Below are 16,937 nucleotides of genomic sequence, written 5' to 3' on the forward strand. Positions count from 1 at the left end.
GGGGGGGGGGACGGAATATTGTTTTGTTTACCTGAGTCTCGCGAGGGCGGGCGGCAGTCGAGGAGGTCAAAGCGAGAGGGCGTGCGAAGCTCCTTAGGAAGTGACCCGCGACTGTGGGCCGTATTATTATTTATACTCGCGTGTCTTTGTGCGCGCGGGCGGCGCTTCCACTCTGCCCTAAATGAAAGCCTCCGACGCCGCCATGTTGGAAAAGGGCGGAAGAAGGGATTCGAGGGCGGGCTCACGCATCTTCTACAGGGGGCGGAGCTCGGCGTTTTCATCCTTGCCAATCCACTTCACGCAAAAGTTTCGTTCCTCCTTCCAATTGGCTTCATTGCAGAGATTGGAAAAAGGCTGGAGTGATACACAATCTAACTTGGTGAAAATGGAAGCACGGGATTACCCGTATGATGTATATAACCGTCGTGGGACGATTTTCTAATAGCACGGGGTAAAAATATTTTAAATAAATAATATATATATTATGTTTAATAGATTATTATAAGCGTTGCGGGGAGGCTTTTGGCAGAAGAAAACTTCGGCTATTGGGTTAGAAATTAAATAAACATACTTTTTCAGGGGCAGGAGTGGAAGACTTAGGGCTTATAGAATCCGTTTTGTTTTCCTATTAGAACTCGGGCCCATCCATTGGAGTAAATAGTGGCTCAGAGCGGGGACATATATTTAAAATATTATTATGCTTGTTTCAGTATAATTAAATGGGAACGTAACTGGTATTATTTATTTTCTTTGTGTTGCATTTTCTTCAGACTTAGTTGACTTCCCCCACTCCACATTCATAGATCCATAGAATAGTTAGGGTTGGAAGGGCCAAGAAGGTCATCAGGTCCTTGCCCCTGCTGGTGCAAGGACGGCAAGTCACACCATCCCACTCAGATGGCTATCCAGTTTCTTTTTGACTGTCTCTAATGTGGGAGAGCCCACTACCTCTCTAGGCAGTTGTTTCCACTGCCCTGTTGCTCTGACACTTAGGAAGTTTTTCCTGCTCTCTAGCTTGAACCTGGTGTTCTCATCTAACTGTTTCTTCCTGCTGTTGAAAATAAAATTGTATGCATCCAGAAAAGTGTATGCCCTAATGAACTGTGGCTGATGAAAGTGAAAAAGCAAAAGTGAAGCGGAACAATAAGAAAACAAAAATCAGGACTACAGAAGAATTACACAACTTCAATGTCAACAGCAAATTAAAACTCTGATTTTGCATATTTTGGTTCAATCACCAATTCAAATGAAGACTGCAGCCAAGAAAGAAGTAGTAATCTAAGACTTGAAGGGCAACAATGAAGGAACTAAGAAAGAGCAAGTGTAAGAATGTTTCACTTGAGACCAAGGCCAAGGTCATCCACACTATGGCATTCCTGATCAATGGGAATGTGTGTGAAAGCTAGCAGTGAAAAAAGCTGACAGAAAGAAAATTGATGTGTCTGAAACATGGTTGTGTAGGAGAGCTTCACAAATACCCTGTAACAATAGAAAGACAAACAATTTGATCCCAGATCAAATCAAGACAGAACTTTCCCTGGAAGCAAAAAAGGATGAAACTGACACTTGTGTACTTTGGGCACAACAAGTGAAGGCAAGTCTCACTGGAGAAGACAATCATGTTAGGGAAAGTCAAAGGCAGAAGAGGAAATGCGATAACAATGATGTCCCTTGATTCCATAAAAGAAGCCACAAAACTGAGCAGGGTTGTCAAGGACGGGATGGTTTTTTGGAGGGCATTCATTCACGGGGCTGTCGCGAGTTGGAAATGACTTGACAGCACCTAACAACAATATACTGCAATCCTATGCAAGTTTATCACAGCTGCCTCGTGCTCATTAAGAGTTGTACTTTTTTTTCCGTATTTAACTTGCATAGGATTGTGCCCTTCATCGTGAAGTTGCCGTAAGTCTATGTGTTGTTCTAGACTTAAGAAACAATAGAATATTTCCGAGTCTAAACAGCTGCATGGACCAAGAATTTATTTTCAATAGCAGAACTGAATGCGCAGTTCTTTCACAATATATCAACGGCTAGTTACCTTCTACCCATTCTTCCTTTCAGCATTGTGACTTAAGTGGGGTCAGGTTGGACGCTTTTTGTTGTTGCAATTCTTAAACTGTTGGAAATCAGATGGCTTTCCCCATCTTTTTCAGATCAACCTGAGATCTGCTAGTAGATTCTTTCTGTCTGGTCCTGCTCTATCAGTGCAGAGTGGGTGGCCGTCCTTCTATTCTGTGATTTTACTGTAGTGAAAGCCCTTTATGCTTGCTGCTGGAAATTAAGTTAAAACCAAACTTGGTATTAGATTGATTGTGCCCACAAGATCTTCGATAATGTGCAACTCTTGCCTTTTCCTACTTCTATGGCAGCAGCAAGGAGGAGTGTAGTAACTTCCACCCCTAGCACCAATCCAGGCGGCATGATGTCATCTGTCATGTGACACGCCCCCCTTTCTTCTTGACAGTTACGCATGCACAAGCACGTCCTTCCTTCATATCTTGAGTACCACTTATCCTTCTTATCACTGAGCCGAATTTACTTACTGCCCTGTAAATGCGGGGGCCTGTCTTGTCGAAGTGAGTTTAGGACTAAAATCTATATAGTTTTTATAGTGTTCTTTGCTAAAATTGAAGTGATTCATTATTGTTATCATTACTAGTATTATATTGTTGCAGTTGTTGTGGTTGTTAAAACCCAGATAAAGAAATAGAAGAAACACAAACTGTGCAATCCTATGCATGTTTAGGCAGAAATGTGTTTTGAAGTTTACAGGTCTTTTTTTCTTTGTAAGCCTCGAATCTGCTCTAAACTACTGCAGTTCAACAAAAAGGATATTAGTCTGCCCTTGCATGGCATCTGTGCTCCACCTAGTCAAGAATTTCCTGCAAAGCCTTGGGAAAGCAACTGACTTCTCAGCATCTGCTTCCAATCAATAAGTTAAAAGTATACTAACTACATTTATACCATGCCTTTTTCCACTTTCAGGGACTCTATGGTGGCTTACTCAGTTCTCCTTTCCATTTTTTTTTATCCTCTCAACAGCTTTCTGAGGTAGCTTGGGCTGAAAATCAGTGACTCATCTAAATACACCAATTGAACTACATAGGGATGAGAACTAGGATCTTCCAAATCTCAGTCCAAAACTAACCACCACAACACACTGGGGGAGTAAATAAACTGGTTTCATTTTGGGTTGCATATACTTTACTTGTACCACTGTGGGGGCGGCTATATCATATGACTTTGTACCTTTTCAGGACCTCAACATGCCCCCAAACAATGTAAGTTTACAACAAATGCAGTGCTAACATAAAGAGAATTCCCCCATTTAATTCAGTGGAAGTTGAAACATTGGAGAGGCCCTATTACGAGCTCTCATTCCACCCACATTATTCTGTCAAGATAAAAGGATACGACAGAACTCAGAGACTAAAGGGAAGTATCCAAGATTTTGGCTGTTCCTCCACTGGCTGTGTTGCGCTAGTGAGATCCACAACTGGTGCAAGAGGAAAATAGTGTGTCCTAAAACAGCTTCAGAAATGAGCTGAAAAACTATTTTCTAGAGCAGGATAAATCAGTGGGGCTCCCTCCTGCAAGCTTCATTTGGAAATTAGTGTTTCTGCTTGCTTCAGGGGGCGCTAGCCTCTTGCACTGGTGATGGGTACCACTGATTCAGTGTCAGTGCAGATGCTGCCTAATCAGAACACACCACTGCCACTTTATACAGCCTACAGAGGAAGACGATTTCCCAGACGATACAGCACACAGCATAGGACTCTGTCTTATCGGATGCATGCCACACTTGCAAGAGAGAATGTTGATGGGAAACAAAGCCAAGGGGGCATTTGCAACCAGCCTAATGTCACAGCATATATGAGAACTTGAGCACATTGCTAACACTCTTTGCCTAGAACCCTAACAGGTACCTTACCTTGCAATTTCAAACACAATTATGGTATCCCACACCACTCAAACAACTTAGGGGTGCCAGGAAAGAGCACAGCCAAGGTGGGATCATGGAAAGATGCAGAGAGTAGAAAAAAGGACCAGTGTTTTGCTGACATATCTGCATGTCTGGTATTCTGCCAGTGTCATAAAACTACTGCTGAATCAAGTAGAGCATTGCATTCTGAATTCCACTCTTCCCTGAGGCAAAAGTGAGAACTTCCCATAAAAACCAATGCAGAAATCTAGGATTTTGCTTTAGGGCTTAAGGTGCCCTGTGGGGGAAAAAAAGATTGCATGGATAAAAGAAGGTGACACAATTCCTAACTTTAGTCTTATATCATATGAAAAATGTATTCAGGTTTATATAGTTGGAGTTTCTCAATACTTAGAGGGGTAATATGTCTGTATGCCAACCAGTGGAGTATGCAGCTCTGCACTGGCCTGATGCTAGAAGAGGGCTATTTAAGGACACCTTTTCCCCTTGTTATAGAAGATTTTAGGCTCAGCCTCACCTCTAACAACAGACTATATTACAGAGCTATTGTAAGCTTCTGTCTGATCTTCAACCTACAGTGTTAAGAATGGGTCATTCTGTAATGCCATTGTAAATTATTATAAATCACATTTACCTCCTTAACCTAAACTATAACCTACAATACGATGGATTGCCAAAAAGGGTGCGGGGAGGGCTAATCGCAGCAAACCACAGAAACTACTTTGCGGGGTTGTTGTAAATCACTCTCAATTTCGAGTGCTCCCCTCTCAATTTGCAATATGGGGATGTGCTTTGGCATGAGAATTTAAAATGATCAAACACATATTCTGCTATGAAATAAGACTTAATCAGACAGATAGGGATTTTGCTTTTTACCGGCAATTTTCACTTCGGGGAAGAGGACGCTTACTTTCCAACTATAGCTACGCCCCAATCTTAAATTGCTATGGGTTGCTTCACCTCAAGCTGGGATTTAAAAAAAAATCATTGTGAACTCGTAAATTATCCATGAAAACAATGAAATGCGCCACTCCACACACTTTTCTTATCTGGAAAGGGGCCGTAGCTCTGTGGCGCCGCAGCGGGACGCAGGCGCCTTCGCCGCCCTGCAGTGACGTCCGGGCGGGCGAGGGGCGGGGCCGCGATGACGCAAGTGGTTCCAGCAGCTGTGAGTGACCCGAACCGGATTTGATTCCCTTCCAGCCTGCGGAGCACCGGCCGGAGCGGACGCGCCTTCCTCTTCTCCTTCTGCCGCCTGGGCCCGCTTTCTCCTTCGCTTGTCCTCACCATGGCGCTCAGCGATGCCGACGTCCAGAAGCAGGTACGGCTCGCCTCGCCGCGCCTCTCCGCGAGGAGACCCTCACATCGGTGGCTCGCCCGCTCCACCTTGCGCAGCCCTGCCTTGGCCGGTCGGTCTCGTGATGCGATGCCTTTCGAACTACTGAATAATAGACCAGTCTTTCCAAATCTGGTACCCTCCCTCTATGTTGGACTGCAGCTGTCATCATCCCCAGTCAACATCGAGAGGGTTCCAGGGTTGCACGAGGCGGAATGCAGACTTGTGTTCTTGCCTGGGGTCCAGTAGAAGGGAATGGGAATGAGGAGGGGTTCAAATTGAAGGAGATGGGAGGATGAGGTTGCTTACTCTCGAGGAAGTCCTAGGGGGGGTTTGCTTTCAGAAAAAAGAAAGTACAAGCTTGCCTGCTTTTGAGCCCCAAAGCCTGTTTTATAGGTGGTGTGAGCCACTATTTTAAGGACTGGAGGAGAAAAATGAGGAGTTCCATTTCATTTTTGGTGCAACTTTTTGTTATCTCTGTGCAGGTGAGAAGAAATGTAACTTGATTTTGTGTTGGCTTAATTTGGAAGAAACTCAAGTTCCAGTTCTAAATTCCATTAGATTTCTTCCACTGAGATTTATGTTCATGGGATAAGGCTCTTGCAGTATTTCATACATTGTGATACTTGTAGCACAGTCCTAACAATGTTGTTTGGGAACTAAGCCCCAGTGTATTTAATGGGACACCTAAGCAAGTGTGCCCAGAATTGTGGTCTCTTTCAGATTTTGAATGCACACAGGAAGGTTCTTCATGTGAGATAATAGAAAGAGGGAAGTGATCAGAAGAGGAACACAGTTTGCAATCCAAGTCTTTGCAGATTGATGCGAAAGTAAAGCCCCACTGGGTATATTCCCAAATAAATGTACATAAGATCAACAGAATTACCTGTCACTTTTGATGTTTTCATGTAAATATACTTTATGGCCATGCTTAGTGAGCTCTTCTCTTGAAATTGCACTAGGACTCAGGAGATGCTTCACAGGAAATAAAAATGGCAATATTAGAGATTTTCATCACCTATAATGTGCAGAATAATGTGTTCTTCTTTAATGTGAAAAACTACTATCTCATCAGTTCCATATGCACAACCAGTAACATTAGTTTTGAGAAACGTTGAAGATGTGGGAGAAGCTAGTATTGGCCATTAATGTGAACATGGCAGGTCTATATATAAGAGTAGCTCCTCTAATTTAAATGACCTTGAGTAGGTGCCCTGACAATGAAGCACTTACTTGCTACAAAAATGACTAAGACCATGTCTGGTGGTAGAGAGCTGGAAAATGTGTGTTGGTTACACAAGACTGCTGCATTGAAGTCCTGATTAATTTGCAAGGTTGCAGCATTGAAATATGTCTCAGTTAATCTGTAATAAATTTAATGCTTTATTGCCATGTTCACAATTCTCTATATGGATGATGATTCTCAGATTCTCCGTGTGACCCGAAATACATTAATGAATAAGATGGAGATGAGTGAGGATATTGAATAGGTAGAAGTTGGAAGTTCAGATGCCCAGGTTATTTGAATGTCACTTGCACACCTGAAATTGGATAAGTTCAAGGGGCTAGCCGTACGCATGTGGAGTGGAAAGGTGGAATATCTTTCCTTTAGAAAGACAAGAAGATCTGCTGTGGAACTGAAGGCATTAAAGGAAAGACAACTGGTTCTATCCAAATAGCAATATTCCTTAAGCACATTGTTAAGACTGTTTTTGCAGTGACATTGACTATACATGGAAAAGAAGAACTGAAAAAGCCGATGACTAATGCTCATATTAACTGGTGAAGATAGGAAGTTCTGCCACTAGAAAGGGAACATCTGCATGGCAAGCAATACACTTAAAGGGCAATTTGTGAAACTTAAGAATGTACAATGTTTCCTAACCGTCCCTGTTGAAGCTTCTTCTGTACTGTTTTTGTCATTCCCAATGCACGCATTTATTTCATGTTTAGGAGTGACAATAATACATTTCTAACTATTCGAAAAGCTAAATGCATAGCAAACCCATGCCATCAAATGATGAGACATAAAAGAGAGTTGTTTTTAAATTGCTTCTAAAATAGTTTTTCCAGTCAGTTTAAATGATATAATTTCCCTGAAGGGGCCTTTCCATGGTGGAATTTTACGAGATACAGCTGTGTGGTATGGTTGTCCTTTAGTGCTTGTCCTGTTGACTGTAAATAGTGCCCTTACTAGCAGAACTGCCCTGAGCTAGGTTTGGAATGGAGTATTGTACTGAATACTGCAAAGAACCAGCCCATACTGGTGAAAGCAGCACTTCCTCACACACAGTTGATGGGCAGGGTACCTGCGTTTTGCATGGCCTTGGCCATTGTAGGTTGAATGCATTCTCCCACAGAGCTGTCTTCCTCATATTTCATTACTGTCATTAGGAGTTTCTCCTAAAATATGGCCAAATAAAATTGTACAGTGATTTTTACCAGGGCACCATACTTGCCCATCTAGCTCAGTACTGGCTGCTCTGCAGAGTAATGGGAGATGCTGACTGTGTTTGCATGACACACGGCAACACATTGTAGCTTGTTTAAGCTGCAACATGCCATGGTGCCCATATAGGCCATCACAGATACTCAACTCTGATCCTAGCCACAAGGGTTGTGTGAACAGTGGGAGTGGCTGCATTTTGGCCACAAAGAATTCAGCATAGTGACTGGTATATCAAAATGGCAGAGATCTATAGGTATTAACTGCAGTGAACTCAAGTACAGTGCAGTTCAGTTGATTTTAAGTCATTTTCTGTTTGTTCTATTTACCTAGGTTATCTTTCTTAATCCTTTGCTAGAGCAGGCCTCCACAGCTTGTGATATACCAAGCTGCATGCGGCTTGCCTCGCTCGGTTGCTAGCCATCCAAATTGCAAAGAAAACTTTGCGGTCCCCAAATGGGCCGTATTTATCTTTGTGAACTGGACGTAGTGCTGGAGGAATGCTGTGGTTGCTTTATCTTTTTCTTTCTTTACTTCTTGCCAGTACCTATTATGTTGAGGTATATTTGAGGCTACCAAGAAGTAAACCATGATCAAAACTGGGAATAAAAAAAAATGGACTGTGTAATTTGTTTCAGAGCAAACTCTAATTACTTATCCATAGTAAGCCTTTTTTTCTTTTGTAACTGGAATGCTTGGTACTTACTGGTTCATTTTTCAGTCTCGGGGGTAAGAAGAACCACTCATGTAAGGGAAATCTTGTGATTTCCAAAGACAAAAATTCTTCTGCTAGTTTCCATGGAAAATATAACTCTTCTTTCTGTTACAGATCAAGCACATGATGGCTTTCATTGAACAGGAAGCTAATGAAAAGGCAGAAGAAATAGATGCTAAGGTAAATAAACAGTTTTTGTATTTTTTCTTGTGCAAAACTCCATGAAAGATGTGGACTACTTCAGATACTTAAAAGCTCACTTCTGCCAAGCTTAGTTCATGACTTAGTTTCTCTTCTGTGCCTTAAACTTCTTTAAAGAGCCTGTATATAGCTACACACGCACACATATTAGATGAGGTGATGGGTCAGGGCAGAACTGGGGAACCTATAGCCCTTGAAATGCTGAACTGCCACTCAATCCTTCATCATTGGCCTGGCTGATTGGGGTTAATAGGAAATGAAGTCTAATATCTGGAGAGCGACAGACTCACCTGCCCTGCATTAGAGTGCCTGTTTAAAAGCTGCACACGGCCTTATCCCATGCTTTTTTACTCAGAAGTCAGTCCCACTGAATTCTGTAGTGTTTACTCTCAGGGAAGTATGCATAATTTGAAGTCTAGTGTTTCTCATTAGCTTAAGCCTTTCTTTAAAGACAGAAGTACACTTCCATGTACAAAGAGCTGTAGCACTTTGAATACATTTAACGTTTTGTATGTATTGAGGTAAAACTGCTTGTGCTTATGTTTTCAATATCTTTAGTGCTTTAAAACTCTAGTCTAAGTTTTATAATTCTTACCCAGCTTTATTTTAGTGGCAAAACCTGAGATCATCTTAAGCCAGTTTGAACCTAATTCTTCCTTACAGGCCGAAGAAGAATTCAACATTGAGAAGGGTCGCCTTGTTCAGACGCAGAGACTGAAGATCATGGAATACTATGAAAAAAAAGAGAAACAGATAGAACAACAGAAAAAAATGTATGTAGTTCAAAGTGACCAAGTTTGTTATACATTGTGAAAAAATGAAAATGTTAGTTTTATTGTTGAGAACCACCTCTCTCAACTAATGGAAAACATGGTAAAGCCAAATGCATGCTAAGTTTGAATACATTCTGTAAACTAAAACTTCTTTCACATGCTTACAACGGTGGTGGGATTTGAAGACCATTCAGAACTTCTCCAAATCAGCTTTAAACTAGATCTTGCTTCGTTTCAGTCGTAGCTGCATGGAGAAATGTCAGAGAGTTACCAAGTAGATGGAAAAACTTAGCATACATGTTCGTTTGTTGTCTGCAGCAAAATGAATTGCAGGCAAAGGGTGCAGCCCAGGGTTGCCCAAGCTTCCTGCTGCTTGCACGAACCAACTGCAGGCAGCCGCTCACGTTCCTGCCTCTCCTCTTCCCTTGCATGCCCAGCGGAAAGGGTTCTTCTGGTCACAGCACATGAGAGAGGCCTTCTGAACAAAATGTGTGCCTCACTGGTATCTGTTGTTTCACTGTCTGAAGTGTGCTGCACTCAGTATTGTTTTCCTTCTGTTGTGCAGTCAGATGTCCAATCTGATGAATCAGGCAAGACTGAAAGTTCTCAAAGCAAGGGATGATATGATTACAGTGAGTATATAATTTTCATAAGAATAAGGATTTCTTTCATTTCCCTGACAGAAAAATAGCTTCAAATTTTATTCTGTCCTGCCTATGGATTTCCAGCTTGCTCTCTGCTGACCCAGAGAAACACAAAGTAGAGATACCATCATTTTCCAGATTCGTTATTATAGCCTGCGATTGCTTTTCCCTAGTCAGCACGTGACTCCTCTACAGTTTGTTGTGCACAAAGAGGGAATACTGGTTGAGGAGTGTGGAAGTGCTATGTCTGAGTAGGAAACTCTTCCTAATTGATATGGCAGTTGATACTAGCCTAATTCTCATTGAGGCAGTAAACTTGTGTCTTGGTTGCACCATCTCAGATGAAAGCTCATAAGAGTGAATGCTCCTCTTTACAAAGCGGTTTCCTGCATATGGAAAATTAGGATGCCAGAAGGTGTTCTAACCAAACTTATCCCCGAGATGCAAGTTTTCTATATGCAGGAATCTTTTTTAAGGACAAACAAAGTGATGTGAGCTCCAGTCTGCAGTTGGAAGTAATAGAGCCCAGTCATAGGAGCCATTTCGGCAAGGGGCGGCATAGAAATGTTATAATAACAATAATAAAATAATAATTTTCTTCCTCCTTAAGGAGAGAGTCAAAGCTATACTTAAGACACTGTCTTATGTAAAGTTACTCTTATTTATTTCATTTCTGTACTGTCCCAGGTGCCTATCAGCAATCCATTCCCAAGGTTTTATCACACTTAAATAACTCTGGCACAGTGTCTCACAGTACTGTGACCAGGAAACAAAGGATGGGTGATTCAGACTTGGTTCTATGGGACAGTAAACGAAGCGCAGTCTGGGAGATCATTTTTATTTAAGCGACATTTTAATTGTTAATATTATTTGATTATTTTATCTGGCCAGGGCGACTTATTTTATATTGTTATTTCTTGTATTTTAACCTAATGTTGTGAGCCGCCCCGAGGCTTCAGCGAATGGGGTGGCATAGAAATGTTTTAATAAATAAATAAATAAATAAATTTTGAGAGCAGACTCTCATCCAAAAGACTGAGACTATTGTGGGCCGGGAACAGACAGAGTTTGCACCCCAGTAGCATCCCCAGATCTTCTCCTGCCCTCTAAGTTGTTGCATCCAGGAGGTTTTAGCTCGTGACTGGAGGACAGCAGTTTGGGCATTTCTGACCTGACCTTTCTCGTCTGCAGGATTTGCTCAATGAAGCCAAGCAGAGACTGGCTAAAGTCGTGAAGGATACTAGCAAATACCAAACACTTTTAGATGGTTTGGTCCTACAGGTAAATGCATTGTCCATATCTCTTTCCAGAACTTTCTGTAAAGTCAAACTTTTCCCACCACAGTTCTAGGTTCTGTTCTGTTTATACTATCAACCTTCTCTTGTGTTTCCAAGACAGCTTGAGTCAGCCACTCAGATTATAGGTTAGCCTTCCCAACCTGGTGACCTCCAGACATTTTGGACTACAAATCCTGCCCTTTCTGACTATTGGTAGTCCCAAAATATTTGGAAGGCACCAAGTTGGGGAAGGTGGTTACAAGCCATAGTATGTATGTTATTCGCGAACCCATGGACAACATGGACAGTGGAAACCCACTCTAGTATCCTTGCCATGAAAACCCCATGGACAGTATCAACAGGCAAAGCCATGGTATACCATCTATCAGTTACTAACCCTTGTGCTACATGAACTTGCCAAGTTCTTAGCTTGTTCATTTGGGGTAGTTCAAAGGCCATCAGAGGCGCTCATTCAGAAGGCTAAATCTTTTGTTAGCCAAAACAGAGCTTTTACAGCTTTGGTGCCCAGCTCTGCAGAGGCTGTTACCAAAGAAGCATTCTGCAGCTCACATTTTGTACTTTGGTAAACAATGTTAAACTGGTCTGTGTACTTGGCTCCAGTACAGCTTTAGATTGCCCTTGGTTTCTGTAGAGTGAACATCCATTACAAAAGTGTGTTATTTCTACCTTTATTATAATATACTATTGTAACTGTTTCTGTGTCATGATATCATAATTTAATTTGTTCATTAAATTGGGAGTCATGTTTTCTTCTGCTCTTATACAGGGATTTTATCAGTTACTTGAGCCTCAAATGACAATCCGTTGCCGGAAACAGGATCTTCCCCTGGTTAAGGTAAGGCTTCTCTGGATTTGGTTAGAGAAAATGGGCTTGAAGTAACATCTGGCACCAGGTGAGGTCCTTCAGTCCAAACTTTGCAAGGCATGATTGAAATATATTTCCATTCTTAGTTAAAAGCAACCACAAAGAAAATGAAAATTGATTGAAAAGCAGCATGGCCTGAGTGGGTGTTTACCTGATCTAAATCTCCTCTCTCTCTCCACATCCATCAGCTGCTACTTACCTGTTGTAGAAAACACACACACACACACCTATACTGTTCTGGCTTTGCCAAAGAGCTATGATGCTTTTGAAATAAGCACATCTATCTTTTATAAGGCCTCATCTAAAACAGATGTATGCATCTATCTGTATTCTGTGAACTAAGTAGTTAGTTGGACACACTCTTACAGGTGCCTGAATAAGGATCTGAAGGGCTGCCTTACACCATCACACCGTCTAGCTCAGATCCGTCTTTTCGTGACTGTGGCTCTCAGCAGGTTTTCCCAGCACCAGGCTATGCTTGTTCTTTAATAGGACCAGAAGGACAATGCAAAGCATGTGATCTGTGGCTGTCCTGTGAGTGGCCGGAATTCCCATATGCTCTGTCTGTTGAGTGGCTCGCCTTGTGGTATAATTGTGGGTGCGGAATAGAATTGTGGGTGGTTTTCCCACAAAATGTTACGCCTTCACATATGTGTATGTCCTGTTTCAGGCTGCAGTCCAGAAGAGCATCCCAATCTACAAAACTGCCACCAAAAATGAACCTGAAGTTCATATCGACCAGGAAACATTTCTCCCAGAGGACATGTAAGAAGTGTACAACACTTAAAGCGTTACCAGTGCGGAGTATTTTAGAGAGAACTTACACAAGGAAAGCAGTGTTAGTGACTGTTGGGAATTTTCCAGCATCATCTACAGTTCGACACTGCCCTGTGCTTGCTAACTTGCATTTTTGGCTAACTATTTCATATGCTATGCATAACTGCAGGGAAGAAACAACCATGATGCTGAATTACCTAGTTGCAGGTTACAGACTAATTCTTAGCCTCCAGATAGGTAGGATGTTATCTAGGCACTAGCATTCCCCTGAATGCTATAGAACTTACTTTCAAGTAAGGGTTAACCTGTGATCTTATGTATTCCTTGAAGTAAGTCCGATATTCTGGTAACTCTCACATCTCCATAGGATGGTCAGAAACATAATCTTTGTTCCAAATGATCACACTTCACCAGTTTGTGCTCCACAGCCATATAAAATCTTCACACACATTCAGTATTATAGTTCCTTTCAAATGAAAATTGTGAGCCAGTCACTTGCCATCCTGATCTCAGTGCTGGCCAAGGTGCCTGTACTCAATTAGGGATGTCTGGCTTGTGGGTCTCATCAATCCCTAAAGTAACTTTGTTTGCCTGCTGGTGTCCCTATCAAAAAGTTCTAGTCGCACTCATTTTCATGTGCAAAGAAAAGCAGAAACTTGTGTCTTTTATTCCACATAAGTACTTTTTGGTTTAGTACAAGTTCAGCAAGACAAGTACGAAAGTTGTACTCTGAGACTGTCCAGTAATTCCTCTGCCCCCCTTCAGTGATGATCTCAAACTGCTGAATACTTACATCCATACTATCAGTCCATCCCTGATAGGCAAAGCTAACATTTCATAGGGTTTGATCATCCCAGACCCTGGACTTGTTTGGGGGAGTGTGGCTACTTTCAAGAACATAGAAGCAGCACAGCAGCCTAGAAAGGAGAATCATATTTTTAAGCAGGCTTCTGCAAGCTGGTGTTCTTCAGATGTTTTGTACTTCGGCTGCTATCAGCATCTGCTAGCATGGCTCATGGTCAGGAAGATTCCTCTACTCTAAAGTGAGAGACACCAGCTTGGCAAAGGCAGCTGTCTAGGTTATCTCTCTAGCATTCATCTCTCTAGCATTCAATCTAGCATTCTCTAGCATCTCTCTAGCATTCATCCCCTGAAACAGTTGTTTGGGTGACTGGTTTCTTCTGTTAAGCTCTTGATAAGCGTGTTTGTTTATTTCAGAGCTGGAGGTGTTGAAATTTATAACAGCAACAATAAAATTAAGGTTTCCAATACTCTGGAAAGCCGTTTGGATCTGATCGCTCAGCAGGTAAGCCTGGAGAGGACCCTTCTATTCATTCTCTTTCCTTCCAATCAGCCAGACAGTCAGTGGGTGGACAGACTTCAGGCTTGTGGGATCTACTTTGTTCTTAACAGACCTCCAAGTTCCACCAGGAATGCAAACAGTCCCACACAATTCAAGGAATTGAGCCTCACAGTCCTTTAAAACCCAAACCCTGGTTATCTGGAAACTTTTCTTCAAGAGTACACTTTGGGCAATGGGGCAGGAAGTCATTTGTTTCTAACATTATTTAAAAAATTGGAGCCATAAATCTGATGAAATTGGCCAGTCAGAACAGCACCTTAAAGCAATTGCTGCAGCCACCCAGCCCACCGCTTTTACCTCCCTGGGCCCTCCCCTAACTGACATTATGCTCTGTTGAGGACCAGAGCGGTGTGTCAAAGGGCCATCTTTTTACTTTCACACAATGCCCCCAGTGTAGTGTTACTCTAGGACACTTAATGGTAGCGCCATCGGAACGTTGCTGCAGCCTGCTAAGCCCAAGCACTGGGAGGTTGCGCTAGTGGGCACTTTGCCAAGAGCTTCCTCATTCATGGAGTGCCCGGCTCTTTGGGGCATGTGAATGGACAAAAAGTGTCATTGTTATAGTGATGAGCTTTACTCCAAGTTCCCAGATATCTTCATGGACCATCTAACAAAAGAAGAAAAGTTTGCAAATATTATAGCACAGACTGCTATATGAACTGTTGGATCCAGCCACTTTTCTTGGACTGCAACTGACTCCATAGGTAGTGTTTGAAAAGGCTCAAGCCCTAGTACCAAAACATGGCCAAATAAAGAATTTTTTGAACTAGGGAGTACAATTAGGAAATGGATCTGGGCTTGGAAGACTTAGGGTGGAGGAGAGATCTGCTGCCCCATTTTTGGTTGCAAAATGAGCAAAGGTAGAACCCATATTCCAAGTGTTGGAACGAAGCTTCCAGGTAGACCAACCTAGGAGTGAATTTTGAGTGGTGATGGATTCTGTGGTGGTACTGCTTGAGGATTTGATGTTTCCTGAAACCAGCGTATTGCCTGAAGCCTGTTGATACTGACCATAACTGTGATAGTAGACTGAGAGCAGGGTTCCCCTCCATTTTGTGCTTGGAGGAAGTCCCACTGGAGAAGCCTTTCTGGGCAGATGCGCTCTGCCCCAAGAGTAATAGCTCAAATTGCTTGCTGTGACATCCGACACTTACTGTGAGGATGACAGTCCCACTTGCAATCCTTTCCCAGGAGGCGATCACATGGCCTAGAGAGGGCTGTTTCCATTGGCACCTCACAGTCTGCATAATGTAGCCTGCCTGTTCTTCCGTGTTGTCATCAAGGACTGCTCAAACAGCTCGTGACTTTTTTCTTTTGTTTCCCGCAACAGATGATGCCAGATATCCGAACGGCACTTTTTGGTGCCAACACCAATAGGAAGTTCATGGACTAACCTGCTTGAAGTAATGGTAGAATCTGTCCCACTGCTATAGTGAAGGGAGACGCGGGAGCATCTCTAATAAAACAGCACCCCCCTCTTTCAAAACTGCTCAGCGATATATCGTGTTGTCCTGTGTATGTTCCTCAGGTGCATTTTTTCCTAGCATACCTGCTACACTTAATCTGGCTGGGAGAGAGGCAGAAAGACCTCTTTGTCCAGAGAGCACAGGTATGCACTACAAAAATGGAAGCATTCCTGGAGATAGATCAAGGAGATGAGTTCTTTATAGATCACTGGTCCATCTCTGCTTTGATCGCTACCTTCGATGCATGTTGCCAATCTGTGCTGCTTATCTCCTGTTTCCCATCTATAGAAAAGCTCCTGTATAAAGTATACTTTTGTTTTGAGGGTCAGTGTAACTCAACTTGGTCAGCTTCAGGTTTTTGTTCTGTATATGTGGTTAAATTATACACACACACACACTTGAGTGCATACTCCCTCATCCTGTATTGGTTTATTAAAATAAAAGTGTGTGAAACAGTGTTTACTCCTTTGCGACGATACCTGGAGGAGCAGGTCTGTGAGGTTTGTCAAGCAACTGTACTACAAAGCTCCAGTTCAGTGCCTTCCCTGGATGTAGTTTCAGTTAGAGGAGTAAAAGATATTTGGAAAACAGTGCCACTACTACTCATGGGGAGGAACTTTATGGGAAAACGAAAGCCACTGCTTCAAGACCATAGTGGAAAAAATCCACTGTAGCCATTATTTACAAATACTGATTTATTAAGAGACAAGCTCTGCTCAACATTAGCAGAAACACTGTTAAGCTCAGCTTAACATTGGCAGACATGCCTGCCAAGCTGTACTGCTGTTAAGTTACAAGATGCAGTAGCAGAAGATTAAGAGGGGCTTGGCAGGCAGTAGGACAAGGACTGGCAAATCAGAATCCCACAGTTCAAGGAAGAGGCCACAGGCAAAAGAAGAGCAAGGTTCTGCTAAACTGCTATGTAGCTCCAGTACGTTTGAGTAACAAAGATTCTTCAAGGCACTTCCTGTTGTGTCTCAAAAATCTGGCATATGATTTCACCATATGAAACGTGACTTTTTAATAGCATCTTTTCAATCTTGCTTGAAGATGTTGCATTGGTGCAGCTCGTCTGCTATCATTTCTCCATAGGGAGAAAAGCAGTGG

General features: G+C 42.4%; 1 protein-coding gene across 1 annotated transcript; it reads left to right on the forward strand.

The window, feature by feature from the left end:
• The first annotated feature begins 343 nt into the window (after window positions 1-343).
• Window positions 344-16,292, forward strand: ATP6V1E1 (ATPase H+ transporting V1 subunit E1). The gene is made up of 10 exons (XM_044416988.1): window positions 344-451; window positions 5,150-5,267; window positions 8,558-8,623; window positions 9,308-9,417; window positions 9,983-10,049; window positions 11,253-11,342; window positions 12,126-12,194; window positions 12,895-12,989; window positions 14,220-14,307; window positions 15,695-16,292. Exons 1-10 carry the CDS (start codon window positions 408-410, stop codon window positions 15,755-15,757), a joined length of 810 nt encoding a protein of 269 aa, XP_044272923.1. The 5' UTR covers window positions 344-407; the 3' UTR covers window positions 15,758-16,292.
• The last annotated feature ends 645 nt before the right edge of the window (window positions 16,293-16,937 follow it).

The sequence above is a fragment of the Varanus komodoensis genome, unplaced genomic scaffold (genome assembly GCF_004798865.1).
Source record: "Varanus komodoensis strain SLA01 unplaced genomic scaffold, ASM479886v1 scaffold85, whole genome shotgun sequence".
In the NCBI taxonomy this organism is placed as follows: domain Eukaryota; kingdom Metazoa; phylum Chordata; class Lepidosauria; order Squamata; family Varanidae; genus Varanus; species Varanus komodoensis.

What these genes read in the sequence shown, in the direction of transcription:
- ATP6V1E1 (XM_044416988.1), top strand. Translation starts at nt 408, where the DNA reads ATGATGTATATAACCGTCGTGGGACGATTTTCTAATAGCACGGG. An exon ending in ATAGAACAACAGAAAAAAAT is followed by an intron (nt 9,418 to 9,982) that starts GTATGTAGTTCA and finishes TCTGTTGTGCAG; the next exon opens with TCAGATGTCCAATCTGATGA. An exon ending in AGGATCTTCCCCTGGTTAAG is followed by an intron (nt 12,195 to 12,894) that starts GTAAGGCTTCTC and finishes GTCCTGTTTCAG; the next exon opens with GCTGCAGTCCAGAAGAGCAT.